Source organism: Eretmochelys imbricata, chromosome 1 (assembly GCF_965152235.1).
Source record: "Eretmochelys imbricata isolate rEreImb1 chromosome 1, rEreImb1.hap1, whole genome shotgun sequence".
NCBI classification, from domain to species: Eukaryota; Metazoa; Chordata; order Testudines; family Cheloniidae; genus Eretmochelys; species Eretmochelys imbricata.
Genome location: NC_135572.1, coordinates 43,405,583 through 43,428,736, shown reverse-complemented (window position 1 = coordinate 43,428,736; position 23,154 = coordinate 43,405,583). Strand labels below are relative to the sequence as shown.

General features: G+C 41.5%; 1 protein-coding gene across 1 annotated transcript in view; it reads right to left on the bottom strand.

Annotated features, from left to right (window-relative positions):
- SGCG (sarcoglycan gamma) overlaps nt 1-9,934 on the bottom strand; it is a 94,867-nt gene extending 84,933 nt beyond the window's left edge. The window contains exon 1 of the mRNA XM_077806105.1: nt 9,740-9,934. Coding sequence (XP_077662231.1) covers nt 9,740-9,934 — 195 coding nt within the window. The remainder of the gene's footprint in view (nt 1-9,739) is intronic.
- Between the last annotated feature and the right edge of the window lie 13,220 nt (nt 9,935-23,154).

Sequence of the window (23,154 nt, the reverse complement as noted above, 5' to 3'; positions counted from 1 at the left end):
GGGATGGGTCGTCCTTCAGGATAGGTTGTAGATCCTTGATGATGCGTTGGAGAGGTTTTAGTTGGGGGCTGAAGGTGATGGCTAGTGGCGTTCTATTATTTTCTTTGTTGGGCCTGTCCTGTAGTAGGTAACTTCTGGGTACTCTTCTGGCTCTGTCAATCTGTTTCTTCACTTCAGCAGGTGGGTACTGTAGTTGTAAGAATGCTTGATAGAGATTTTGTAGGTGTTTGTCTCTGTCTGAGGGATTGGAGCAAATGCGGTTGTATCATAGAGCTTGGCTGTAGACAATGGATCGTGTGGTGTGGTCTGGATGAAAGCTGGAGGCATGTAGGTAGGAATAGCGGCAGTAGGTTTCCGGTATAGGGTGGTGTTTATGTGACCATTGCTTATTAGCACCGTAGTGTCCAGGAAGTGGATCTCTAGTGTGGACTGGTCCAGGCTGAGGTTGATGGTGGGATGGAAATTGTTGAAATCATGGTGGAATTCCTCAAGGGCTTCTTTTCCATGGGTCCAGATGATGAAGATGTCATCAATGTAGCGCAAGTAGAGTAGGGGCATTAGGGGACGAGAGCTGAGGAAGCGTTGTTCTAAATCAGCCATAAAAATGTTGGCATACTGTGGGGCCATGCGGGTACCCATGGTAGTGCCACTGATTTGAAGGTATACATTGTCCCCAAATGTGAAATAGTTATGGGTGAGGATAAAGTCACAAAGTTCAGCCACCAAGTTTGCCATGACATTATCGGGGATACTGTTCCTGATGGCTTGTAGTCCATCTTTGTGTGGAATGTTGGTGTAGAGAATGTTGGTGTACATCCATAGTGGCCAGGATGGCGTTTTCAGGAAGATCACTGATGGATTTTAGTTTCCTCAGGAAGTCAGTGGTGTCTCGAAGATAGCTGGGAGTGCTGGTAGCGTAGAGCCTGAGGAGGAAGTCGACATAGCCAGACAATCCTGCTGTCCGGGTGCCAATGCCTGAGATGATGGAGCGTCCAGGATTTCCAGGTTTATGGATCTTGGGTAGCAGACAGAAAACCCCAGGTGTACCTTTATTTCTTCTGCTGAAGAGCAGTTTTGTAAGTTCTTAGAATAATGCCCATGTTGAATAAAAACTAATATCCTTATGTCTCAAACAGCAACTGTACAATAGGATTTTCTCTAGCATTGTAAGAAGACCTTGTAAAAACTATGCTAAATCAGGGCAAAGGGCTTTTTCTACAATGGTAACAGTAGATTCTATACTGAAAAAATAAACCTAAAAAAAGGTTTTAAAACAGGGGTTCTCAAACTGGGGGTCGGGACCCCTCAGGGAGTCACAAGGTTTTTACACCGGCGGTCGTGAGCTGTCAGCCTCCACCCATACCCCGCTTTGCCTCCAGCATTTGCAATGGTGTTAAATTAAAAACACTTTTTATATATTTATAAGGGGTGGGGGTCACACTCAGAGGCTTGCTACGTGAAAGGGGTCACCAGTACAAAAGTTTGAGAACCACTGTTTTAAAAAGTATAGATAAGAAAACCAGTAAGATAATTCACGCAATAGCAGTGACAGGCAATCAACTCAAATTAAACTGGTTCCTCTTCAGCAGCTATAACAAAATTAGGAAAATGAGCGGCAAGGCATTTATTATTAGGAAGCCAGGAAAAAAGGTTTTGTGTGTGCTACCCTATCCCTGAATAGTTCAAAATATCCAAATATTGACAGTCTGCACATAATATAATTACTGAAAAAACTGACAATGAAACTAACTACAGTGTAATCAAGATGTAGCAGAATGACCATCCAGGGAGCCCCTTTTCTGATACATTTATATCTTGCTTTTAAGTCAAATCCATGGAAAGGCTAAAGCAAGTTCAAACTGAGACATCTATTGTTGTGTCCCAAAGGTACCTTAGTTAAGACTTTAAAGATCCAGCTCTTTGTGCAGTATTTCTTGTTGCGATTACTATTTAAGGAACTTGCTTGGCGAACAAAAGTGTACTGTTTCATTGAGATAATAGGACTGTGGGTAGAGTTCGTTAATAAGCAATCAGCAAAAACAGGATTGGCAATGAATCTGGTGAAAGCTTGTGTTTGACTTACAATATCTATTGTAGAGCTAAGTATGTGAATGGTGTATTAACATTGCTGATGCCTCATCTTATTTTCTGTTGCAAGTATTCTATCTTCTGGCCTCACACAGACAAGTTTATCTGATTCTCGTTCTTAAGAGACAACAGAATCTTGTCAGTTGAAGATATTGGCCATGTTAGAGTACTCAGCAGCACCAAGTACTCCTAAAGGTGAGAGATTTATTTGATATCTACTGGTTTGGAAACTAATCTTACCCTAGCCATAAAATGGTTACACACAAAATAAATTACACTCACCAGGGCTTGGTTCGAATGAATATACTTAATATTCCATGCTCTAGAAAACTAAAAGGCTAGTTTGATTTCCACAGTTCTGTAAGTCAGTGGCTACAAAAAGCTTGTCCGGGCATGGAGACTTAGTACGAGATTCACTTTTGTCAGATTTTTCAACCTGCTGAGGTTTGCTTATCTTAAATGAGAATAATATTTAAGAAGAAGATGTACAAGGTATACTCAGGTCCTGTCATATTCAATTCTTAAACAGGAGGGAGGGATTTATTAAAGAAAACAGCTACAACTATAGTTAAAAAACTTGGCTTCCAACACAGCTTGAGTTCCAGCTTTGTCTTCCTTGTTCAAAAAAGATCACATATTTTCTGGAGCTCTATACACCATGTAGGATACATCTACACTTGAGCTAGATGTTATTTTCAGCTTGGGTAGATGTACGTGCACTAGCTTTGATCAAGCTAGCATGCCAAAAATATAACTGTAACAAGGGCGGCAGAGGCGGTATGATGGGCTAGCCACCTGAGTGCGTATGTCGGGTCACAGGCAGAACTTGTACCTGGGGCAGCTAGCCCATCCTGTTACTTCTGCCACTGCAGCTACACTTCTATTTTTACCATGCTAGCTCCATGAAAGGTAGCGTACATACATCTACCCAAGCGAGAAATTACACCTCCATCTGGAGTTTACATGTACCCAGAGACACATCTAATGGCTGGATAACACAATGCAAGTAAAAATATCATTATACCTGACAGATTTTACTTGGTTGATCTAATTAACTAATACAGCATACAGTTCACTTGTTCAGGAGCTGGATTTTTTAAAGGGCTGGATAATTGTATTTCCATTAACATTTGCAACTATGCAAACTAAAATAAAAACAAAGGTAATTAAATCTCATGCTTTAGGGTATAAGATAATTGCTTGCAAGAGTTATTGTCAAAAAGGATTTTCCTGTGAACAATACTACACAGTGGGCTTTTTGATGATCCCCTCTGAGGAAAAAAACAGTTACCTACCTTTTCATAACTGTTGTTCTTTGAGATGTGTTGCTCATGTCCATTCCACGTAGGTGATGTGCACCATGTGCACAGTTTATGGAAGGTTTCCCCCCTAGCAATATCCATCGGGTTGTTCCAGGTGCCCCCTGGAGTAGGGCCATCATGCCACTGCATATATGGCCCCGCTGACCTGCCACCTCTTCAGGTCCTTCTTGCTGGCTGGCTCCAACAGAGGGGTAGGTGGGTGAGTCTTGGAATGGACATGAGCAACACATTTCAAAGAACAACTGTTATAAAAAGATAGGTAGTCATTTTTTCTTCTTTGAGTGCTTACTCATGTTGATTCCAAATAGGTGACTCCCACACGTTTCCTAGGAGGGGGTGGGAATTCATTTGTGGATTGTAGTACCACTCTGCCAAATGCAGCATCATCCCTGGCCTGCTGTGTGATAGCATAGTGTGAGGTGAAAGTGTGGACTAATGACCATGTTGTAGTCCTCCAGATCTCCTGTATTGGAACCTGTGCCAGGAATACTGCTGAGGATGCTTGCGCCCTTGTGGAGTACACTGTCAGTGCAGGGACTGGCAACTTTGCCAAGTGATCGCATGTTTGAATGCAGGAGGTGATCCACAAATAAATTCTTTGAGAAGACACCAGGAGGCCCTTCATCCTATCTGCTACTGCAACAAACATCTGGTTCAATTTCCAAAATGGCTTCATCCGTTCGATATAAAAAGCCAAGGCTCACCGAACGTCCATTCGTTACCATGGCCCTTTTGTGGTTAGGTATCACATTTGTTATTTCTGTCCTAACTGGCTATTTTGGTTATTTCCAAGTTCCAAGTTGTGGTATATCTGTTAAGTTTAAAAGAGTATGAACTTAGGAAAGCCCCTATGCCAACCTGCTTTAATGCATCCTCTACGTTAAAGGCTGCAGCCATACATGGACCTTATGCTTTAGCTCATCACCATCTATTTTAGGGTTGCCAACTTTCTAATCCCACAAAACCAAACACCCTAGCTCTGCCCCTTCCCCAAGGCCACACCCCCTGCCCCGCCCCTTCCCCGAGGTCCTGCCCGCCGCTCACTACATTCCCCCTTCCTCGGTGGCTTGCTCTCCCCCACTCTCACTCACTTTCACTGGGCTGGGGCAGGGGGTTTGGGGTGTAGGAGGGGGTGAGGGCTCTGTCTGGGGGTGCAAGCTCTGGGATGGGGCCAGAAATGAGGGGTTCAGGGTGCAGGAGGGGCTCCAGGCTGGGGCACGGGGTTGGGGTGCAGGGGAGGATGAGGGCTCTGTCTGGGGGTTTGGGCTCTAGCATGGGGCCGGGGATGTGGGGTTTGATGTGCAGGAAGAGGCTCTAGGCTGGGACAGAGGGGTTCAGGGTTTGTGGGGGCTCAGGGCTGGGGCAGGGGGTTGGGGTGCAGGGGAGGATGAGGGCTCTGTCTGGGGGTGTGGGCTCTAGCATGGGGCCGGGGATGTGGGGTTTGGTGTGCAGGAAGAGGCTCTAGGCTGGGACAGAGGGGTTCAGGGTCTGTGGGGGCTCAGGGCTGGGGCAGGGGGTTGGGGCTTGGGGTTGGGGCATGGGCTTACCTCTGGCGGCTCCTGGTCAGCAGCGCAGCGGAGTGTTAAGGCAAGCTTCCTGCTTGTACTGGCACCGCGGACTGTGCTGCACCCCAGTAGTGGCCAGCAGATTCGGCTCCTAGATGGAGGTGCTGCTCTTGCCCACAGGAACTGCCCCCACAGATCCCATTGGCCGCGGAGCCGGTGCTTGGGGTGGGCGCAGCATGTGAAGGCCCGTGGCCCCCCCACCTAAGAGCCTGACCTGCTGGCTGCTTCCGGGGGTGCAGCACGGAGCCAGGACAGGTAGGGACTAGCCTGCCTTAGCTCCACAGCACTGCCAACTGGACTTTTAACAGCCCGGTTGGCAGTGCTGACCAGAGCCACCAGGGTCCCTTTTTGATTGGGTGTTCTGGTCAAAAAACGGACACCTGATCATCCTAATGTATCTAGGTGAAAGGTCCCAAACATATGTATGCTAACTTTCCTTAGCTCACCATACAGGATGTGTCCCTTGTGTTACAGTCAAAATATACTCTAATATAGTCCTATAAACCTATTATAATAAAACAAATAATCAAACCCCCATAAAAAAATAAGAAACTTATAAGAAAAGATATGTAGGCAAGCAAGGAGGCTAGCCTTAAATGTATCTCATGTACCTGTTATGTACGTCAGTTCACTGCCAGGACACTTCTGTGGTTGAATTATTTACCTGGGGTCAGAACTTCCCCTTAAACTCTATTTTCAGCCCCCCAAATACTTGAAGTTTAGCGCTGGCAGTTTATCTGTGCAAAGTTTATCTGTTCAAAGTTCATAGGCCTCAAACCTTATGCTAACTTGCTGAAGCTAATGTCTTACAGGATACAGGCCCATAGGTTTCTTGCATTACTGCTGAATATAATGCAAAGCAGTAAATATAATAAAGACACACTAGCCCACTAGGCTACAGTAGGAGAGTAGCAGTGAATATAACAAAAGCAAACTAGCCCACTGGGTTACACAGGAATCACGGGGGAGGGTACAAGTAAAGGTATTCACACCCACTTACTGGGAGATAGTATTTCTTCTCTGCCCTCTTTGAGATGGGGGGCAGAGAAGAAGGGGCCTGCCACAGTGTGTTAACTGGCCCCAGCATTGCTTTGTTTATTTGCAAGGCTACTCTGGAGGAAGCAGCTGCAGCTAGGATGTCAATCAGGATGTGCACCGACTCCTTAAGCTCCTCCATCTCCAGGCCCAAATTTGCCATAACCCTTTTCAGGAGGTCTGGTGGGCTCTGAAGTCATCTTGAGGGAGCATGGTACTAGGACCTGCAACTGCCTCATCCACCATGTCCATTGTGACCACCTCCTGGATGTCAGCACCAAAGTTGGTGCCAGAGTTGCGGTCTGATGCCGGATGGGAAGAGGCGGTAGGCCGCCTTTCTGAGACTACTGAGTATGAGCAGTGGGAAGGGGGTCCCAATACTGGGGGAAACCCCCAATGGTTCCAATACTGCCACTGCATCAGCCAGAGGTCTGGTGGCCAGGGAGGGCCAGTACCAAAGTCTGGAGGTGCATAGACTAGGTACCGGTAGGTCTTGAATGGAGCAAAGGATTTCCCTTTGGACCCTGAAGAGGATTCTTCATCTGGAGACCATGGCAATACAGTACCTGCTTCAGCCACTGGGCAGTGCCGAGAGACTGAGGACTAGTGTCAGGACAGAGACCGGTGCGTCAGTACCATGGGTGGAGTGCCACGGTGGTCGGTACCAGGAAGGAGCTTGCCAGACCTTGTTCCCTTCTGTCTCCAGTCACCTTGGCTGGGGTGTGTCCTTGAGGGGTCAGTGGGATCGAGAGGGACAGCAGTTCTTTCACAACCTGAAAGGCCTCCAGGATCAAAGGGGTGAGCAAATGCCTGGCTGCTCCTGGCAGTTGGTGGCGGGTACCGTTCTGGACTTGGCACTCTGGGTGGAGTCTCTGGCGCCATCAGTGGCTCAGGGGAAGATGGGTGGCCCAATGTGTGTCTCACTATACTAGTCCGTCTCCGCCTTTCTCTCTTCGGCACCTGAGAATGACCTCTCTCGGTGCACTGTTTCTTATGTTTCTTCCTTGGCACTGGGGATGGAGAACGGTGCTGGGAAGAATGAGGTGCTAGGGGAGCGCTCCACATGGGGGCCGAAATACTCAGCCCTGATTCAGAGTGGTTCAGCTCCTAGACTGGTCTGAGGGCTGCCTCCATGAGAATGGCCTTCAGCCGACTGTCCCTGTCCTTTCTGGTACGAGCTTTGAAGTCCCAGCAGATCTGGCACTTCTCTTTGATGTGAGACTTCCCCAGACACTTTGGACAGCTAGCGTGTGTGTCACTTACTGGCATCAGCTTACCACAAGAGGTACATGGCTTAAAGCCCAGGGACTGGGGCATGCCCAGCGCCGGGGCGAAAAAATCCCTCGACGACAGGAACAACTATTAACACTACTATATACACTAACTCTAACTAAGAACTATATACATTAACTACGATAACTATACAGAATATGAACAGAGAAAGTTCAACCACTGGTGAAGGACCCTTGCCACAGCAAGAGGGGTTGTTACAGCAACCTTCAAGGGCAGTAAGAAGGAATTGAGAGGGTATGGGGCTGGTGAGGTTCCTTGTACTGGCACGTACATGCGCTGTGCCAGAGAGCACTAGAGCCGGCTCTATGGATACCACTGAGGGAAAAATCTCCGGCAACTGTGCATGCGGTGCGCACACTCCTAGCATGGAATGGGCATGAGCAAGCATTCGAAGAAGAACTTGTAGTTTATCTTGCTCATTTTTGGGGAAGATGAGACTGCATATGAAGCAGCACACCCCAATCCTTTAGCAGTGAATTGCAGAAAGATCTCCAGAGTTTAATAAGGAGGGTCTGAAAAAAGGAATGCAAAAGGAGCAGCAGAAGCACCCTAAAAGTGAGGGGGCCACAGGAGCCCAGGGCCCTGCCCTCACACCACCCCTTCTCCCCAAGTCCCCACCCTTGTGCCACACATTCTACCTGAGGTTCTGCCCTTGCACCACCCCTTCTCCCTGCCCCCCCACCCTCACACTGCCCCTTCTCTCAAGATCCCACCCCTGCACCACCTCTTCCCTCCAAGACCCCTCCCCCCACTCGCTCCTCTCCACCCCCTACTCTGTTGCTCACCCTTAGAGCCTGTAAAAAGTGTGGCGGGGAGCCAGGGCCTCCTGTGCCCCCCATTCTGGTGTCCCTGGAATGCAATAATAGGCAGATGGCTAGGCAGGGACATAGCTGGGCCACTGCTTAGCTGGACATTTCAGGTACACAGGTCCTGCAATACAGAACTGGAGAGAACCCTTACAGTCAGTGCATTTCTACCCTCTCCTGACCAGAGGATGTGAGCCTGCTTTGCCTGTGCTGTTGTCCATGGCTCTTGTTGAGGCCTAAAGATAGTGTGCCCCATCTTGAGGCACTTGCTGCTTTCCTTGTGGATAAACAGGAAGAGACATAGGTTCCAGCAGAGAGAATTCCTGAAAGGGGAGGGAGTTTTTGACAATTTTTTTGCTCCATGACTCCTAAGAGAGGAGCCACCCATTGGCCACACAGGGGAGCCAAGACATGGGAAAATAAGTGGAGAAGTGGTGACCTTTACTGTGAACTTGAGCCACACACATAAAATGTTAGCCACTTACATTCACTGTTATTCATGATGTGCAATCACCAAAGTGCATATCTTCCAAATGCATTGCATAACAGTTTAAAAAATGAAACATGATCTAAGACCTTCTGTACCTGTAGTACACATGAAAAAAAAGGTGCTGAAAAGAATTTATGTGGGGGAAGAAGCTTGACAGGAATCCAATCATAATAACTATGCTTAGTAAGAGGCACTTAAAATTCACCTGCTTATAGTAAAAGAAAGAAGAGTATAGAGACAGCTCCATGAAGATAAAATGCCCCTTCATTTAGTGACTGTGGCATAATAAAGATAGATGATAGAAATGTTAACATAATTCCCTTTACTGAATGGCAGGGACAGAACAGTAGGAATTTACTGTTATTGTTTTCCTTGTAATAAGTCTATTCAAATCAACTGTGCACCACAGACTGCATGGTAGGATCAAATTAACTTAGCTTTGATATTCACTGAGGCATTTTACTGTATTCTGACTCAAGTTTCATCTTGCGGACTTAACCTAAGTTACACTTTAAACTACTATTTAAAAATTACATGATAATAATATACATATTGTAGTGAAAAGTTATTACATTTCTTCTTGAGCAATGTAGTTGCTTAACCTAAAGCATAAAGTAGTTTCAAATACTTTGAGCTTTAATTTATTAATTTGCTAAATCAATTTCTAAATCTTAAACAGTGGGGAAATAGACGATTAAAAAATCAGAGTTTGAGTGCAGATAGGAAAAGAAGCTGAACTAGTGAGAACAACATTTGAACACTAAAGAATTCTGGGGGTATAAACGAAACTAGAGCAATCACACTTTGAAAATGGCAGAAAAAACACACTGTGAGGCAAGAGCAAATAAAATCTCTGACAGAACTGTTCGAAATAACTGCAAATGTAAGGTCATCAACATAAACATCATTTTAAAATGATTTAAAAATTATAGAAGGATGAATGTTGTAAAAGATGACTATTGTGTATGTATTTCCAACAGAATGAGAAATTCTAATTAATGAGGTAAGAAAAAGACAAGGTTATTACATAAGAAGAAACTGGCATACATATGAAATAGGTGAGGTCATAAGGCAAACAAAGGAGGAGAATATGATTAATAAAGACTAGAAAGAGAATGGAAAATTAAAGAGGACACTTACTGGAGAAAACCACATCACTTTAAGAATCCAAATTGTCAAAGCAAAATTCACAACTAGGATGATAAGCAGGAGGAGGACAAACAGGTAGAGGCAACGCTTTCTCCAGCCATAAATGCCAATGTTGTAGACATATTGGTTCTCCGGCCTCTCTAGGCTGGTGCCTTGTGTTGTTGTGGTGTATTGTTCACGTACCATCTGCTACAGAAGTGGGGGGGGGGGAGAATTTTGTTAACTATGTACATTAATTTCTTTTTAAAAATTTTAAAGAGGTACTGTATATTCTTTTCTGTTTTAAAAACCAATTCTATCACAACATACATTCCAATATTTTATATATGCAGTAACTATTACAACTAGCTTGTTGCAGTACTAAACTGTGTATCACTGGAATGCCAAAGTTTGTTAGGTTTCCTGTATATGAAGAAGGAAAAGAGGTTTTAAAACTGCAAAGGAAAAATATGCTTGCTCAACCCTTTATCACAATAAATATTTAAAGATGTTCTACGAAAAGAAACATACAATAGTAACCAGGGTTAAACATCTTCAGTCACACTACATTATAGTTTTCAAAGAAGCACTTACTAAAACTTAAAGGCAATTAGTTACTTACCAAAATACTTTCCCTTAAAATATGAAGACTGTCACTACTTTACACCTTGGAAGTATGGAAGTTTACATTTGAGCCAAGAGAATAAAAACTCAACAGCTGAAGCTGCTTATCAAAAACCAACAATGGGTAACATGTGTCTCAGCTCCACTGATATAAAGGGGGGTGGGAGGAACCCCAAACCCTAATGTCCAGAAGTAAACAGATTTTGTAAATTCAGGTATTTCCCATAAATCAGGTAAGCCCTCTGGGCTCTTACATAAGAAAACATGTCCATTTTCTCACAGTATTATATTCCCAAATGAGAGTTGCTTCAGATAGGATTCACATGAAGTTTCTTATCAATTTTGAATTTACTCCTGGGAATTAGATCACTATGGTCAGCACAAAGAATTTTAAAAATGTGATTAAATTACATCCTTGCCCAGCTGCTGAATTACTCTAACTTATTAGGGAAGCTCTTTCCAAGTCTCCTGCAGAGTGATGCTCTGTCTGTAACAAGTAAGTGGTTCACAGTTCTGATCCCCAGCTTTAGGAATATCTGTCTTTTGTGATCTGTAGCTTTCTACCAAACCACGAGTCAAAGAAAATAGTCTAGGTTTACAATTAAACAGAATTTTATGTATTATTGTACGCCTACCTTCCTTGCATAATTATAATATTCATCACATTTCTATATCTCTTCTTTCATAGATAAAAAAACCTATAATTCATAAAACATTGCAAAGGCTATGTTTTATTCCATACTCAAATAAAAACTGGTGTAACAACTTGTGTGTTTGACCACTTCCAACATTTTCTTGCTACGGCAGTGATGCAATAATATTGTCACTGATTTGTTATCAGTTGAGCTAACCTCACAATGCTGGCAGACAAATCTTTTTACTTCCTGAAAATGCTCATGCTGGTATAAAGAAGCTGATAAAGTATAGGTAGGAGCTGAAGAAAATGAAAAAAAGAGTCCCATTCATTTACACCGCATGAAGGCAGGCAACTAAATACAGCAACACCCTTGCTATAACACCCTTCATAATAACGAACCTTCGGCTACGATGAACCCAGTGCCTGGATCCTGCCTTGAGCCCCGCCGCTGTGGCGCGAGCAGACAGCTCTTCTGGCCCCACAGCTGCTTTGGGGGCCGACAGCTTCTCCAGCCCCACAGCTGCTTCAGGGGCTGACAGCTCCTCCAGCTTCATGGCTGCGATGGGGGCTGACACCTCCTCCTGACAGCTCCTACAGCGCCGCTGCTGCGGTGGGTACTTTACTGATAAATTTTATAAGTTCTTGTATAAAAATGCTAGACGTCTAAATACTAAGATGGGTGAATTTGAGTGCCTGGTATGAAATGAGGATATTAATATAATAGGCATCACAGAAATGTGGTGGAACGATGATAATCAATGGTACATGGTAATACCAAGGTACAAAATATATAGGAATGACAAGAGCAGGTCATGCTGGTGGAGGAGTGACACTATATGTCAAAGAAAGCATAGAGTCAAATATAGGAAAAATCTTTAATGAATCAAATTGTGCAGCAGTTTGAAATTCCATGCTTGAATAATAAGAATACAGCAGTAGGAATACACTACCAACCACCTGACCAGGATGAAGATGGTGATCATGATTATGAAATTCTCAGGGAGATTAGAGAAGCTGTAAAAATAGAAAATTCAATCATAACGGAGATTTCAACTATCCCCATATTGACTGAGTACGTCATGTCAGGACAGGATGCAGAAATGAAATTTCTAGACACTATTAATGACTGCTTCTTGGAGCAGCTAGTTCTGCAACCCACAAGGAGAGAGGCAAATCTTGATTTAGTCCTAATTGGAACACAGGATCTGGTCCCAGGGGGGAATAAAACTGAACAATTTAAAATGAATATCTTTACTGAACATAATCCTCATCAAAACTGTGTTTACAGAGTGCAGGATGTCTGACTTGTAGGAGTCACTATGTAATGCCAGTATGCAGAAGTAGATTAGGACTCTGACTTCCCAGTCTGATGGAACTCAGGCACATGACAAGGTGAGATGCTTGGACTTCGGAGAGGATATCAGCAATTTGTCAAAACACTACTTATCTACCCACTAAGTAAAGATAACAAGCTGAAATAAATAGTGCAGCTATAGTAATTTTCTGCTAGAGGGAGAATGATTCAGGGGAAGTAATGATTCCAGTAAAAAGGGAGGAGAGAAACCTCAGGACCCCATTTGGAGATGCGTTCAGGTTAAAATCAAGTAGGGAGGGAAAACCCAAACTTGTATGACTAGAAGGATTTTTTCCCTTTTTTCAACCCCAGCAAACAATATCAAATATATACTATTGTCCCTAAAGTATATGTCACAATAACGTACTTGGAATTTGCATATTTTATGCATATTATAATTTGCACAGTAAACTAGTCTCATTAACTAAAAAGCAAGAGCTCCTTGAACTGCAATCTGTGGGAACAAGCACTGAGAAAGCAATACATCATACTGAAGTGTTTGCATACCCATTAGTACAAATATGCATAATAACTATGAATTCATCACAGCTAACCGCATTGTACATCATAACTGTTACTGCAATAGCTGGAAAGGTAGTCACTCTCAGCACAAACTTAACTGCTGCATCAGAATCAACTGTACTTAATGGTTGTATATTTGTGAAAAAGTACTGCTAAAAATACTATTTAAAACTTAGATCAAGGCTTCGCTTTTTATCTTTCATGCATAATTATTTTTTTCCATTTAAAATATCCTTTCTGATAGAAAAAAAATCTTTGTCATCTAATCAGAAACCTGCCTCAGAGTCAAAAGAGAGAGCAAAATACTTTTTACGTGATTTTATTAATGTTACTTTAGGTTCCTGCATGGGCTTAAAGACTAACCAAGATTTTCAAAATTGGCTATATTTTGGATACCTTTCAAGTCTTACATCCCCAACTTGAGATGCCTTAAAGGTGCTTGATTTATAGAAAGCATTAAGCAGCCTTCTCCCTTACATTCAAGCCCCTTTAAAGGCATCTCAAACCTGCCACCCCAAAAGTAGGGCACACAAAATCACCAGTCACTTTGGTAAATCTTGGCCTAGGTTTTCAAGTAATACACAGAGAGAAAGCAGAAGGAGAAAACTAGAGATTGTCTTCTCTGTTCACTTATTGCTATAATGGTATGACAGATGAAAGACCAATGAATAATGATATATCCATCTTACATCATTAGCCTGTTCACAGGTCAGCAAGACGCAATCCTTGATCCATCAAGTAAGAGTTGTCTCAGAAGCACTTTTCTCTTTAAAGGGACTCATTACATTAAAATACCATTTCTTGACTGGAGCCTTAAAGCCAACAAATCATGCTTCATGTTAATAAAATGTTGGCAATACAAGATAAAGAGAATGTTTAACCCTAGAGAAAGTGCAGTCTTCTTTTCTGAAAACACTCAAGGTTAAGGCAAACCATAGATATGTTGATATGAAATCTAGTGTTCACATTAGGGATAAACTCAAGCATCCCCATCTCCTAGTGGAAGTCACTACAAAACACTACCTTGAGGGATAGCAGCTTAAAGGAAATTGCTTCTAGAGTTTCAAAAAAGATGAACTGTTATTACTGTCCAAACCAAAGTCAAATCCAACTGAGGGTTAACAGAATCATAGAAGGGTGTCTAACAAATACACTGGTATAGGGTGTGAGTCATTTTCCCTTATACTGCAAGAAAACTACCAATAGCTAAAATCACTAGGAAATGAATGTGAAGTACACTGAGTCTGTTTGTTGCATCTAACCAATACATACCGGAGGAAACAAGAAAAGACATTAATATTGCACTCAGTATGCCATCTCTTAAATGCCTTCCAAACATGTGAATTTGTACAGTGGCTGAGGTGAAAGATTTCCTTCTGGTGACTAGATAGTTGGGCAAAAAGAAAAAAAGACTAGGTGTACTGGGTGTACTTTGATAGAGCTTATGGATAAACCCAATTCTTTGAGTTCCAGTATGTAGTCCAGTATGACTGGTAGAAGTGACATGACTACAGTTAACTGTTTTTGTTGGCACAATAGTGAGAATCGCTTCCATTTGCAGAGATTTCCTGGAAGTTTTGGAAGACGGAGCACTTCCATTAGCAGAGATTTTGCTCAGGGAACCATCTGCTGATGTTGATTTTGGTCCCTGAGGAATAGACTGAAGGGACTTTTCCATTAAAATCATCTTGAGGTGGAGATCTCTGTCACAGATCTCCACCTCAAGATGATTTTAATGGAAAAGTCCCTTCAGTGCCCTGCCTTTCAGGTTACTACAGTGGGCACATTTCTGAGGGATATGTGTCTCCCACAAACAACAGACACATGACGAGTGGCCATTGGAGACTGTCATCATCTCATGGCAAGAGTCACAGCATTTAAACCTGGGTGAGCCAGGCATCGTGGCTGTTAAAAGTTTCCCAAAGGGGAAGCGTGGGAGATAACAATTAAAAATTTTGTGGGGTGGAAGAAATGGTGTCTAACTAACTAAGTAAATGAGACATTCTAAGCTAAAACTCATCAAATTATTTCTATAGAAAAAAAGAAGAGGCAGCACGGCCACTGAGCTCCATCTGCAGCTGAGGACGGTTGGGAAGGAATTGAATGGGTCTGGTTGTGCATGCGCTACATGAAGTGCCAACTGCACCATGAGACAACTACTGCGTTAAGCACTGCTACCAAAAATCTCCGATCTGCTGCGCAGGAATGCACCAACGCCTGAAGTGGAGCATCCACAAGGACACTACTCGAAGAAGAAGCATGTTGATAAATTGGTGAGGATTCAGAAAAGAGTCATGAGCATGATTAAGAGATAGGTAAACATGCCTTATAGTGATAGAGTCAAGGAGCTCAAATTACTTAGCTTACCAAAGAGAGGGTTATGGGAATGACTCTATTAGAGTCTATAAGCACCTACACTGGGAACAGAAATATGATAATAGAGGACTTGCAATCTAGCAGACAAAGATATAAAAAGATCCAATGGTTGGAAGTTAAAGATAGACAAATTTAGACTAGAAATCAAAAGCAAATGTTTAAGAGGGAAGGCAATTAACCACTGGAACTACGTATCAAGGATTGTGGATGAATCTCCATTACAGATAATTTTTAAATCAAGACTAGATATTTTCCTAAAAGACATGCTATAATTAATGCACAGTGATTGTACTCAAAGCAAGAATAAATACAGGGAAATCCTACAGCCTGTGTTATGAAGGAGGTCAGATTAAACAATCACAATGGTCTTTCTGGCCTCGAAACCTGTGAATCTATACATTGCATGGATTTTAAGGCCTGAAGGGACCATTAGACCATCTAGTCTGACTTCTTGTGTAACACAAGCAGTCGACTTTCACGCAGTTACTCCTGCATGGAGTCCAGTAACTTGTGTCTAATTTAAGTGTATCTTCCAGAAAGGCATCCAGTCTTGATTTGATTCAGTTTCTCTTTTCTTTGACAAATAGCTGCAATCACCATTCTGGATTTCAACATGGTTTTGTTTTAAAAACATATGGGGTGTGAAATATCCTTCTTTCAAAATTGTTACACTAAAACTGAATAACTGGTTACATTCAAATACCATTTACTTCACTTTTTTTCATCATAATAAACAAAAAACATTTGTGGATTTCATATACCTTACCTATATGCCTATGAAGAATGACTACAACCCAAGAAACAGAAAATAATTCCATTCAAACACACAAGACCTTTGTTGCAATTTGTAAGATTTCTGAAAAGCTCTGTCAGACAACAAAGTCATCCTTATTGAGGAGTACATATAATATATTTTCACACAATTACACTAACATTTCCTTTTGCAACACATTGCAATAAGAGATGATCATAAAAAGCAGACTTTTAATTAAGAGTTAATTAATTTTAAATAGCACTAATTCAGCCAGTGCTTCTAAAGAGATAAACCAAAAGAAATTTTGTAAAGAAGATCTCATCTCTGTTGTTGTAATCAGTAAAAAATATTTCTCTAAAGAAAAAAAAATATGCTTTTATTGAAATCCAGATTCTTTCTGTTCAGATCTGCTTAATAACATTCTAAAATTGAACAGCAGCATAAAGAGTTAAATCAGGACCATCAAATCTTTTTCAACTATGTTTCAGACATTGCGCATCTGTAAGTTTTCTCCGCTAATGGTGGTATTTCCCCTTTGCATATCCACCTTGTGCTATGAACAAAACTGATTAATTTTATGATGGTAGGCTGTGATTATAGAGTGCAACCAGTATTATAGCATTTTGTTCCAATTTTCATACCTGTCACTCAGATCTCCTCCCTTCTGCTATTCACTAACATCAAAAAATTATATTAAGACCTAATTAATCTTCTTGAATTATGAGTTCTCATCAGCATTACCATGTATCAAACCAGTTTCTCTTGATAAGCATATGATATATCATGAAAAAATAAATACATTTTTGGGCCTGTATATGTCATTATACTTCATAACAATAGAACATTTCAGAGTAGAGAACTTTCTTGGCTTTAGAATGACATATTACACGTGAAAGTTTAAGTAAATATATCTAATTATCTATACATTTTAATGCTGGTCAGTATAGGATTGTAAATTACTTGAAAAAAATTATTGCTATGTGTTTTCTTATTTCCATCTTCCTAGGCTAAGAGGCTGGAAGGCTTTTCTCTACATGGAGGTGAAAGATTTCCCTTTGGGTTATTGTAATCTGCAGGTAGATTAGTTGTACAGTGTGATCCAAGCACTAGCTAACAGTTCAAGAAGAGAAAATGACTGAGTTGGGCTCAAGGGGGCTTACAGGAAGTTTGTCCTAGAGTCTCTCAGAAGTAGTTATTGTGTGCTAAGGTATGGGCTAGTTGTATTATTCAGAAACAGCTGAATGATTCCCATAAAAAACAAGAAAAATGCATTATATATAACAAGTACAAGAGGGAATTTAATATCATCCTTTAAGATTATATTAATATGGCAAACCTTAAATAGGTAATGCTAATACTCACTGATTTTTTAAAATAATTTGCAAATTCAATTAAATACTGAAAATTTAAAATAGAATAGCAAGCTATATAACTCTGGATATCCTCTGGAAATTTAAAATAGGACAATATTTTTGGTCAGCCGCCACTTCTGTATAAAAATGTATTAATTTATTTTCAGTCTGTGACAGATACATTTCACATCTACAACATGTAACTTTATATTCTCACACCATGCAATTTAACACAGACATTCATTTTAAAATCATGAACTCTTATTTATTATATTCAAACCCATGTGAACTAAATTAGGGAAGTAACATTGTCTTAGTTTCAAATCAGAAGGTAAAACAATTGATAAATTAAAATCAGATTTCTAGATACCAAGAAGCAGGCCAATGTTTAGCAACGTGCTTCTGTATCTTTAACTACCCACTGGGAAAGAACTCAATCAACACTGCTGGTTAATAATAGTAGGACCAGCTGTTACACAGCTTGAAATTGACAACAGTAAACTAATTTCAGCACTTACTTCCATCTTTCAAAGGGGAGTATATTTTGATTATTAGTATTAGGATTCAACATAACAGGATTTTCTTTATTTTTACTAGTTAATATTCTAAGGAGTAAAGACAAACAAAGGAGAAGAATAATCCAGTTTGATCCAAGGTTCAAAGCACTACTGGGCAGTGCAGAAAAACAACTCATAAATACGTTGTTACAATGTACTGTAGATTGTCTATATAAAAAGGATTCACCTTTGCTTTATCCATTCATTTCCCTTCTCCTAATGACAATTGCCACAAATTTCTAAGATCAACTTTTATATCATAATGCTACTGATCTCTGGGGTCTATTATAATTGTTGTTTCCAATGTACTTGATAAAAAATAAATTTAGTACCTAAACCTCACACATCACTACAATTTTCTACAAACAAAAGGTCATGTCCCTTTTTAGTATGCTTGATATTTCTAGTTTAATAGTATTTATTCAAATGTACTTTTAATAATTTCTACTAGAAATAAAAAAAACATTATTACTGTAGCCTAATCTATAAATTATGTATTAATTACATTAATTGCTTAATAATTCCCAGTTATCACTTTGAGGGTTGTTAGGTTCTTGTTCCAAGATCAGGCCCAGTATTATTAAAATTACTATATAGTTGGGAACCCTAATGTGCATGGTTGCAAAACACACACTACAGGAACTCTTCTATATTTACACTAATTTATCAATACATTTAACAAAGCTACAAACACTCCAATTCAGTAAGGTAAAGATAATACAGAAAGTACATCTGAACATCCATACTCACACCATCCCTTGCAGAACAACCTGAAATTTTAGCAATTCTCTTCCTCATCACCATCATCTACCTCCTCATCACCAGTGGCCATCATTCTGGCAACTCTCAAGGGCCATCTCTCTCTCTCCCGAAGCCCACAGGCTGGAATACAACTTTTATAATATGTTACACTGATGCCACTATGTCTAATGCATATTCAGTAGTGGTTTCTTGCCTCTTACTTATTTGTATTTCCTCACCCTACTATTGTTGAGCAAGCTCTCACAAGACTTGAAGCAGGGTTGTGCCTCTTTTGTTCATGCGATGTCTGAATAGGTAATATGTGAACCTCAGACATAGCTGAAATCTGGCAAGCAACATCATACACACAAGTATGTGGCCTAAGAGTCCTAGACATTTATGCATATAGTAATTGGATTTGACTTCAGGCAATTAGCCATCAACTGGAGAGAATGGAATCTGTCCTCTGGGAGGTATGCTCTTGTCAATCAGGTGTCAATCATAGCTCCAATAAACTCTATCATCTGTGATGGTAGGAGGGATGCTTTCTTGTAGTTCTCAGGAAGTCCTAGTTGGGAGAATAGGAAAAGGACATATTGAAAGGCTGTCTCCTTAAATGTGCTCCCACTACTAGAAGGAATTTCTGAATTATCTCACAATGCTAGGGAAAGTCAAAAGTGCAGTATGCTGCATTGAGAATGGTTGGGTTCACTGTAATTTCTGAGGGCTCGATGGCTTGCCATGGAAGTATGGAAGTACACATCCTCAAAGTCGAGAGCTTGGAGAGAGAATGATGGAGGCAAGCATTACCATTCTGAACCTGAGATGGAATATGTATTTGTTGAGTCTTCTCAGGTCTAGGACAAGACAAAGACCTGCTTTCTTCCTCAGAATGAGGATATGCTTGAAGAAGAAGCCTTTCCTCCTGAAAACTGGTGGAACCTTATCTATGGCTGCTAGGTAAAGCAATGAGGACACTTCTATTTGTAACAGGCTCTCCTGAGAAGCGTCTCTGAAGAGAGACAAATAAGGTGAGTAACTGGATGTGGGTAACCACAAGCGATGATCTCTAGAACACATCTGTCTGATGTCACGACAGACCACACCCAGTGAGGTGAGGTGGCTTCTGAACAGGATCTGATGTAGCTCCACATATTCTAGTCAAATGTGCTGATGTGTTGTAGGAGGGGGTTACATTGCTAAGCTGGAAGAAGATTGGTACCCTTTGATATACCTCACTCTTTTCTTGGCGTAGTACTCAGGTTGCCTGGGATGGTAGGATGGTGTCTGTTATCTTAACCGGGGTTGAGGATGATACAGTTTGCAATATGAGGCTGAGCTGTAAATCCACAGAGAGCACAGGGGGGCTTTTGAGTCATTTAACAAGCAGAGAACACTGTCTGAACACTTGCTAAATAGTTCTGCACCCTCAAAAGGCAAGTGCTCAAATGTGTGGTTTGTACTTCTCTCAGGATACCCAGTACCTGGACTCATGATGCTCTCTACGGCTGTCTTGGCCACCAGCTGGCCTTCTTTATTTTGTCTTTGAGCAACTTCATGTTGTCATACAGGGGCTTTAAGAGGAAGGGGTCATCCTGTCCCAAATTAGTAAGTCATACTTGGCCAGTAAGGCCTGGCAATTAGCCACACGCACTTGCAGGAAGGAAGAGTACAATTGTCAGGAAACTGGGTCATAAGCAGTCAGACCTAGTGGTCAAAGCAGGAGTCAGGATGAGGAATCAGAACCAAAGGTCAGAACTGGAGTCAGCAACCTACTGCTGCTACTAGGCTTAAGAACTAGCCCACTAGCTTTCTCATCCAATCAGGCATGGCAGTCTGTTACGCAGCCTAGTGTTCTTGTTAAGTAGTCAGGAGACTAAGCAGGCACATCTACAGGGCCTTATTCCTGACAACAATGTTCTGCAAAATAGGTCAAGCCTTTTGGGATTCTTGTCCTTAGGGGAACTCTGACTCAGCTTGGATTTTTCTTGTATTGCTAACATGACTCAATATCTTGGAGTTGGGGTGAATACAGAAGTACTGAATCCCCATTGGAGGCACCCAGTACTGCTTTCCTACCTGTTTTGCAGTGGATGTTATTGCGGCCGGCATCTGTGCAATCCAGACCAGTAAGGGGTTGTGTCACAATCTGCCCTGTAACTATGGGTGCTGTAAATGCGTTGCTGCTGTGGCTCACATCCCAGACACTAACAGCCAACAGACAAGCATGCAGTCCCTTGAGTGTCTGTGTGCTTTGCAGCTACAGTTCAGCACTCTGATCCCAACTGCCTGCCTACAACTCCAAAAGCCCCACTCTAGCTTCGATCACCCAATTACCTTATGTAGGGCCCAGTCCTCTCCCAGTCCCAAATTTCTCCCAAATTGTCTGCCCTGAAGTGCCCAGGCCTCTCCTAGTACACAGAGAGAAGTAAGTTTGCCACTCCCTTTAAACAAATAGTACATCTGCATTTTACCACTTTATTGGAGTTAAACACTCTTTTAATCAAAGCACTGGATTGGTTTATAGTAAAAAGTAAAACACATTTATTAAACAATATTAATAGGTTAAGTGATACCAAGTAGAAGGAATAAACATTAGAAAGGGTTACAAACAAAAAATGGTATTCTAAGACTAAAACTTAATTTTAGCCAGTTACAATCTTAGCCTAAGCAGGTTTCTCACCTTAAATCAATTTCCAGAGACTTCAGCCCCCTTGGTTGCCTTCAACTTGTAGTACCTCAAGTGATGAATAACTTAGGGGTTCTCTGCCCATCCCTTTATAGTCTGGTAAACCTTTGAAAACCATCTCTCTCAAAGTTCATTGACACTGCTTCAATAGGCAGGCAGGCTTCTTGGCAGTGCTGTCTCCATCACCTAGCAAGACTATTAAGAGGTTATTTTTCCCCATTTGCTCTCACGATGGCTTTGTTTACTTTACATGTAAAGAGGACCAAGCTGGTCAGACAAGCAAATACATAGTCCTTTGTGATCTGGACAAGCTACCTCCCCAACTATCTTGTGAGCTTTGATAATTTTGTTTACCGCATATGTAAATTGCAATCTCATTGTCACTGCTAAGCTCTGCTTCATTTGTCCTGAAGACTTGGGCAGACTTGTTCTCTACTTCGTTCAAATACAGACTTTAAAACATAATATCAGAGAATGTAGATAACTCAACATATATTAATACACACGTTCCACAGTAATATTAATCGCTAGTGTGTCATTAGTTTTCCAATGATATATTGCATAATACCTTTTAGATACAGATCATGATACCAATGTGTTGGGGTACACTGATCAAGCCATCTGAAACTCATTACTACATCCCAGGGAGCCCCTTGCCCTTTGGCCTTGAGATGCTCTTAGGGTCACAGTGTTATTGTGGCTGACATCTGTGACACGGCCTTAGCCAGTTCAAGCAGTCCCTCATTTATGGGGAGGGTGAAGCTTCCTGGAACAGAAGCTTGCAAGGTGTCAAACACTTGGGAGATTTCTCCAATGTGACCAAAGTCTCTATTGCCAGAATTTTGGCAATCCTCACAAGGAGCTCCTAGAATGACTTAATCATTTGGTACTAGTACTGGTTCCAAAGATACTACTTCATCAGGTGAGGAACATGAGGGTCCTCTGGTGATGATACAAGGAAATGTTGTGGCTCTACCTCTGGTTCTTCCTGGTACTCTGGTGTAGGTGGTCTGTCCAAAAACACAGATGGGGAGAATTACCACTTTTTCTTTCATGAGTGCAGTGGACACTGGCTTCTTGATTCATGAAACAGTGGACCCCAGTATCCGAACAGAGCCAGGGTGTTATACCATAGGAATATGTATCACTTGTTTGGTACTGGCCAGTCCAGTGCCATTGCTGATGAGACAATGGATACTGAGGGAAAGCTGATAGGGTCTTTCCATGGTGCTGGTGACTGACCTCAGAAGATGCTCTAAGATGGGAAGAAGTGAGGAGAAATAGACCTCTTCTAAGAGTGGTGCTGAAGTATATGGTGCTCTTGGTACAGTGGTCTATACCAGTGCTCTTTCAGCATTGAAGATGGTCCTGGTCCTGGTTCACTCAGGGTTGCATCATCTGCAGCAGGCATTGAAGGCTAGCCAATTATTACCCGCAGTTTGTATTTGTGCACTTGATTTTTCCTTCCTAAATGTAGTACTTTGCACTTGTCTTTACTGAATTTCATCTTGTTGATTTCAAACCAATTCTCCAATTTATCAAGGTTCTTTTGAATTCTAATCCTGTCCTTGCAATCCCTCTCAGCTTGGTGTCATTCAGAAATTTTAAAGCATACTTTCCACTCATTTATCCAAGTCATTTATTAAAATATTGAATAGTACCAGACCCAGGACAAACTCCTGTGAGATTCCAGTTTGACAGTGAACCACTGATAATTACTCTTTAATAATATTATAGAATGAGTCAAAATATTTTGACTATATCATGTCATAAGTTGTCATGTCATGAAATGATGATGTAATATTTGAAACATTTAAACTT